Here is a 7710-nt window from a genome sequence, read left to right as displayed (position 1 = left end):
TTGGAGTGCCCTCTCTTACTCCAACCTCGCTCATACCTCCCACACCTATGATCTCAACATCGACTGGGCCCGCCTTATTTATGGTATTATTATAAAGATAGACATGGACTTGGACAACATGATCTCCTCTCAAATCACCCAGATAGCCCAAACCAGCTCGTCCAAGCTCGACTTCCCAGCTCTCATCACGGTCCTCTATGATGCCATGGGAATCCATTTGATACCTTGACCTTCGCGAGTCCTTAAGCCTTGTCATTATGTCATTAACTTGGCATACATACGGAATAACTACTAGAATCCATCAAATACTTTTGTAGTGTCATTAACCTTAATGATATAATTTTGATACTATTTTAAATAATAATTTTCACATAAATAGTAAATTAAATAATATTTGACTATGCTTAATTTTTTTAAAAAAAGGTACATTAAAGTATATATTTCACAAAATAATTAAAAATATTTATAATATTATATACCGTAAAATAACATATTAGAATTGTCTAAGACATTATTATTATTATATATAATAAAATAGTAAGTATTATTATTATAATATATATATATATATATATATATTAAAATAGTATAATATATTATTTGTTTCTTGCTTTTTTCACTTGGTTCTTTATAAAAATTTGTTATTATTTAAATCTTTTAATAATGTAATTATTTTTAAAATTAATAATATTTATATTCATTGATTATAATTAAAATTGTATTACCATTTTCACATTCATTATCAAATTGATGATTTCATTTTCTATATAAATCCTACTTCAAAATTGTTGACATATCCACCCAATTTCTTTCGTGTGTGTTTTCTATCTTCTTCTTCTTTTTCATTATTATATTATCATTTCTTTCATTCTTTATTTTTATTTTTATGTATGAAAAAGGATACTTGAATGTGTTATTGATCATCATCAAAATTGAGAATTTAGTTCTTTTAGATTGACAAGATATAAGGTGGATCTATATTCATAATTGATATAAAAAAATCATATCTTTAAATTTTTATTTTTAGTATTGTTTATATTTATATTTTGATTTTAGGTCTAAATGTTTCTTTGAATGATTTTTGTGAGATTCAATAAAAATTTAAATCAATGTCATATTTTTATTAGAAAATTCTTATATGAATCATTTATCCAATATATTTTGTGAGGAATGACAAGTAGAAATTAGAGATTATATTTGATTAGGTATATCATCTTACTCTTTGTCTTTTATCATTATTTTTTTGTTTGCAAGATTCACTCCAGTTATGTTTTTTTTTTTTAATTTCATTGTTATGTTATTATATATTTTGATATAATATCATTTCTTTTATTTTTCATTTTTATGTATGACATGATACTTTAAACGCGTGATCGATCATCATCAAAAATCAAAATGTAACTTTTAAATTAGTAAGGTATAACATGGATCTATATACATCATTGATAAAAAAAATTGTTTAAATTTTTATCTTTAGTGTTTTTTATATTTATATTTTGATTTTAGGTATAATTGTTTCTTTAAATAATTTTTTTGAAATTGAATAAACATTTGAAACAATATGATGTTTTTATTAGAAAGTTCTTACATGAATCATCCTCCTCCTCCTCCTTATTTTTTTTTCAATCATATTTTGAATAGTTCTATTACAAATTTTTATTTTTTTCTACTCAAATCAATTTTTAAATGATATGAATGATAATTTTTAACTATCAATTGGCTAATTTATTTTCTTCAAAATACATGTTATATGTGTAAATAATTTAATAATTATCATTAACATAACTAATTTAATAATAATATTTTTAGTTTTGAAATATATGCTAAAAATTACAATAAATAATTTAAATAATTAAATTGATAATAAATCTTGCACAATAATAATAATAATAATAGCAATAAAAATAACAATAATAATAGTCATAATACAACAATTATTTATTAAGATCAATCATAACAAACTATAACTTAATATTTTTATACATTTAGACCATAAATGATAATAAACATCAATTAAATATCATTAATTTAAAATAGCTAAGGTACCTAACAATATAATTATTGTTACAAAGAAACAATAAAATGTAATAGCTAATAACATATTAAAGATTAGTAATAAATACAAATAATTGATGACATCTTTAATAAGTTAATAAATTTTTAAACAATAATATTTAAAGTTTGAAACATACAATTATTTTTATAAATAAATTTTAAAAATTAGTAAGCAATGAAAATAAAACTAAAACTAAGAGAAAATAAATAATAATAATAATTATTAAATCGAGATTATTCAATTTATATTACATCATTGAGCTTAATTAATTCAAACTTGAAAACTTTAAAAATATTACACAAAACTAATATATTCAAAATAATTAAAATTATATTTTTTAAAATAATTAATGACCATGTCTATTTAATAGAATTCATACTATTCAACAAATTTAAAAAATATTTAAATTTTTATCATAAATGAACACTCAAATTTAAATAAATATTGTACATTATATATATATATATATATATATATATATATATATATATATATATATATATATATATATATATATTATTCTTTAACTTCTATGTTTATTGTATTAATATTATTACTTGAAGAAAAAATAAATTATAATGAAATTCAAAAGACTTACTCAGTTTAAAGAGAACATGTGTTCATTAAAAAATAATATTTAATATTATTTTTTAATTTTAATACTTATATATTTGTTTCACTATTAAAAATATTTAAAATGAATAATTTTATTTATTTATGTTTATTTTTCAAAAGATATTGTATCAAGAATGAACAAAAAATCACAATAAAATTTAATATACTTAATTTTTAAGATAAAATTAACTCAATTAAAAATATAATTAATTAAATTTTGACTAATAATATAATTATGTTTAACATAGTAGAAGTATTTAAAACTTATTATTTTCATTTATATAAATAAATAAATATAAAATGATATATATATAAAATTTCGAAAAACCCGTGGAAGGTTCAAAGTCTAGTTTGATTAATTGTTCTTGTATGGCCTTTACTAATTCAGACATAACAGGTGAAGGTAGTGGTTGTGTTATGTGGTTTGGAGATCTCTTTGACTTGAAACAGCTTCAAACTGGAGACCAAGATCTATATATTAGGATTTATCTCTGTAACTCGTTCATCTTAGTTTCTTTTCTTTTTTCTTTTTCGGTTTTTACTGATCAAATTTGAAACATTTGTCTATGTCCTTAATCTCGAGCACCGCCTTCCAAGCAACCTTTACAGTAGAGCAGAACCACCAGAAGAAGGTCTCCTGCAAACTCAACTCCCTCAATTTTGTTTCCTAACCATGTATTTTTTTTTTTTTCATTTAAAGGATAAATCCAAAATCTTACTTAAATAATATGAACACAATTTCACTCATACCAACTACTTGTTAATAATTTGGATCTTTTTTCAGAGGCTATTTTCATACCATTCATAAATTTCCCCCATATTCAATATATTAGCATTATACAATACCACTAGGTCGACCTAGTGGAGCTTTGGATAGAAGCGGTGAAGACTAAGAAAGATCTAAAAGCATTTGTATAAGAACGAAAAAAAAATGACTTTTATGACTAAAAATTAAAAATTGTCCAGCGACAGAGACTAGATGAGTATTTTTTTTTTCCTGGGTAGTTAGCAATTTGGTGGCATACTTGATAAAATATCCTTCTCTTTTTTTATTCGTAATGTTTGAAATAAAGTCCGATGACCCAAGAAAGTTATTGGGGCACGTGTTTGACTTTGATCATGAGTTAGAACAAATAATGAAAGCAAACATTATGCTGAATCAATTTTCCATTCTCGTGCTATGACGACATACACACTTAATCCATATATAATCAATGTCCAATAACAGAGAGCTACTGTACTCAATGAAGATTCTTTCTTTCATGATGTTGGTTATTTGCATAGTTGTTCCCTCTCTCAGAATTTGCGTAGCAAATGATTCTGTAAACGTGCTCCAGTCTATGAGTGATGGGGAGAGATTGGTGTCAAAAGGTGGAAATTTTGAACTTGGGTTTTTCAGCCCAGGTAGTTCCCAGAAACGTTATGTGGGAATTTGGTACAAGAATATCCCAACTCAGACAGTGGTTTGGGTTGCTAATGGGGCAAACCCCATCAATGATTCCTCAGGCATCTTAACACTCAACACCACAGGCAATCTTGTTCTCACACAAAATGGTTCTATTGTGTGGTACACCAACAACTCTCACAAACAAGTACAGAATCCGGTGGTGGAGCTCTTGGACAGTGGCAATCTTGTCATAAGAAATGATGGAGAACCAAACCCAGAAGCGTATTTGTGGCAAAGTTTTGACTATCCCTCTCATGCACTCTTGCCAGGGATGAAGTTTGGAAGAGACCTCCGAACAGGTCTTGAACGGAGATATACTGCTTGGAAGAGTCCAGAGGATCCATCACCAGGAGATGTTTATGGGGTTTTGAAACCCTATAATTATCCTGAGTTTTATATGATGAAGGGAGAAAAAAAGTTATTAAGGCAGGGACCGTGGAACGGCCTATATTTTAGTGGATTTCCAGATCTACAGAATAACACCATTTTTGGCATCAATTTCGTCAGCAATAAGGATGAGATTTACTACACCTTTAGCCTTGTAAAAAGTTCTGTCGTTACCATAAATGTAATAAACCAAACAGGTAGAACTTATCGCTATGTGTGGGTAGAGGGTGATCAAAATTGGAGGATATACATTTCACAACCAAAAGACTTTTGTGATACTTATGGTCTTTGTGGAGCCTATGGGAGTTGCATGATTTCACAGACACAAGTGTGCCAATGTTTGAAAGGGTTTAGTCCAAAGTCACCACAAGCATGGGCTTCATCTGACTGGACTCAAGGATGTGTCCGCAATAACCCATTGAGTTGCCATGGCGAAGACAAAGATGGATTTGTCAAATTTGAAGGTTTCAAGGTTCCAGATTCAACACATACTTGGGTGGATGAGAGTATTGGTCTAGAGGAATGCAGAGTCAAGTGTTTGAGTAATTGTTCTTGTATGGCCTATACTAATTCAGACATAAGAGGTGAAGGTAGTGGCTGTGTCATGTGGTTTGGAGATCTCATTGATATGAAACAGCTTCAAACTGGTGGACAAGATCTATATATCAGGATGCCCGCTTCAGAATTAGGTAACCACCATTAACTTTTTAATCTTCTCATTTCAATTGCAGCTTTGAAAAGTCTAATATCATTCTTAACTTAGCCTTTTATTTATCTGTTATAATTCTCCAGAACACAAGAAGAACACAAAAACGATAGTTGCTTCCACCGTTGCTGCAATTGGTGGTGTTTTATTATTATTAAGTACTTATTTTATCTGCAGGATCCGGAGGAACAATGCTGGTACTATATACATGATTCAACTTTTCTATATGTTACTTTGTTAAGCTTGAAATAAGTATATATTTATTGTCAATATAATAATTATTATGTCTACCTTAGAGTCCCTTATATCAAGAGATTTATTTAGAGAGATAATTAGGCAATTATTTCCTTCATTAGGACTAATTCTGATTCTTTTTCATCATAATTAAACATTGACACTTTATGCTATATTTTACTTTGAATAGGTCATTACTGGAATGTGAAATTAACTATCTTCATGTCTAAATTCTAATTCTTGTTATTAATTACAGAAAATTCCATTCTGCTTACAATTTTGTTTGCATTAAGATCTGCGAATTAATAATTTTGTTTATAACAGAGAAAGACAAGACTGAGAAGGATGGCGTTAATTTAACAACATTTGATTTTTCATCGATCTCCTATGCCACAAATCACTTTTCAGAAAATAACAAATTGGGACAAGGTGGCTTTGGATCAGTGTACAAGGTATGAAAATTAAGTTTAACCAAGGCATAGATTGTCAACAGAATAATTTCACTGTTTTCAAAATTATTGACAGGGCATATTACTAGACGGGCAAGAGATTGCAGTTAAGAGGCTTTCTGAAACTTCGAGACAAGGTTTAAATGAGTTCCAAAATGAAGTCAAGTTGATTGCAAAACTTCAACACCGCAATCTTGTAAAGCTTCTTGGTTGTTCTATTCAGAAAGATGAGAAGTTGTTGATTTATGAATTGATGCCCAACAGAAGCTTGGACCACTTTATTTTTGGTGTGAGCTTTTTCATAATATAATCCTTCCTATTTTTGTATTTCTATCAAATAGTTGTCATGCTAACTTGGAAGTTAAACATTATCAGATTCAACAAGGCGTACATTATTAGATTGGGTTAAGAGATTTGAAATTATTGATGGAATTGCTCGAGGACTTCTTTATCTTCATCAAGACTCTAGATTAAAGATCATACATAGGGATCTCAAAACTAGCAATGTTCTTCTTGATAGTAATATGAACCCAAAAATATCTGATTTTGGTATGGCTAGGACATTTGGGCTAGATCAAGATGAAGCAAATACAAATAGAATAATGGGAACATAGTAAGTTTGTTATACTTGTTTTTTGTTTCTCCTCGATTTTAGCTTTTAATTGTGGACTCTTGTTTTGTTATGCAGTGGTTATATGCCTCCTGAATATGCTGTACATGGATTTTTCTCAGTCAAATCAGATGTGTTCAGTTTTGGTGTAATTGTACTGGAGATTATAAGTGGGAGAAAGATCAGGGGATTTTGTGACCCATACCATAACTTAAATCTTCTTGGGCATGTAGGTGTAAACAAAAGCAATCTATATGCATGAATAATAACACTTTGATCCATGAAACAATGAGCACTGTTTAGTAGTTTTTAATATGAAAAATGAACTCATTGACGTGTGTTTTCCACATCATTTTCAGGCATGGAGACTATGGACTGAGAAAAGGTCAATGGAATTCATAGATGACTTATTGGACAATTCAGCCAGATTATCTGAAATAATAAGATATATTCATATTGGTTTGTTATGCGTGCAACAAAGACCAGAGGATAGACCAAACATGTCATCAGTAATTTTAATGTTGAATGGTGAAAAGTTATTGCCCGAACCAAGTCAACCAGGGTTCTACACAGGAAAAGTTCACTCAACCATGACAGAATCTTCTCCAAGAAATACTGATGCGTATTCGTTCAATGAAATCTCTAACTCATTGTTGGAGGCAAGATAAAAAAGAAATGTTAGAAAAAACAGAGATGATACGGAAAATAGAAGAGTCTTACCTCCAACCTCAACAAGTATGCATGGAAGAATTAGCAATGTCAGAGAATCTGAATTTTTGTAATTTAGAATTTATTGTTTGGATTTTTTTTATGAAGAATTTAAAATTTTAGAATTTTAAAATAGAATTTTAAACAACTAAAAATTTGAAATTTCAATTTTTTTCTAAAAGATGAGAAATTGAAATTCTGTTCTTATATTTAAGAAATACCGAGCTCCTGCAATATCGATCGGGTGTGAGCGTAAAGAAACACGTATAACTAGCACACTAATCATATCTTTTTTTTCATTCATCTTTTTCATCCTCATAATTTTAATTTTTTTTTATCCAAACACACAATTTTGAAAATAAAAAAATTTCAATTGAAGTATTTAAAATTCTTAGAATTTAAAATTTCTCAGAATTTTAAATTTCTCCATCCAAACACACTCTAAAAGAATATACTTTCTTTAAAAAGAATTCTTAAAAATGTTGTCGTTCAATAATA

The 7710-nt window shown here is 28.1% G+C and overlaps 1 protein-coding gene across 3 annotated transcripts; it reads left to right on the top strand.

Moving 5' to 3' along the window:
• The first annotated feature begins 3771 nt into the window (after nt 1-3771).
• Nucleotides 3772-7347, top strand: LOC100801916 (G-type lectin S-receptor-like serine/threonine-protein kinase At4g27290). Of its 3 annotated transcripts, XM_003526107.5 has the most exons (7): nt 3774-5194; nt 5298-5408; nt 5770-5897; nt 5971-6181; nt 6270-6507; nt 6583-6733; nt 6864-7347. In XM_003526107.5, exons 1-7 carry the CDS (start codon nt 3886-3888, stop codon nt 7170-7172), a joined length of 2457 nt encoding a protein of 818 aa, XP_003526155.3. In that variant the 5' UTR covers nt 3774-3885; the 3' UTR covers nt 7173-7347. The 3 variants fall into 3 exon arrangements, with proteins under 3 accessions (XP_025984765.1, XP_003526155.3, XP_025984766.1); XM_026128980.2 differs by lacking the exon at nt 5298-5408 and having other exon boundaries at nt 3772-5194; XM_026128981.2 differs by lacking the exons at nt 3774-5194; nt 5298-5408; nt 5770-5897; nt 6270-6507 and having other exon boundaries at nt 5905-6181.
• Nucleotides 7348-7710: the final 363 nt, after the last annotated feature.

The sequence above is a fragment of the Glycine max genome, chromosome 6 (assembly GCF_000004515.6).
Source record: "Glycine max cultivar Williams 82 chromosome 6, Glycine_max_v4.0, whole genome shotgun sequence".
Classification (NCBI taxonomy): domain Eukaryota; kingdom Viridiplantae; phylum Streptophyta; class Magnoliopsida; order Fabales; family Fabaceae; genus Glycine; species Glycine max.
Note: the sequence above shows the minus strand (reverse complement) of the source record. Positions and strands in the feature narration are given on the sequence as shown.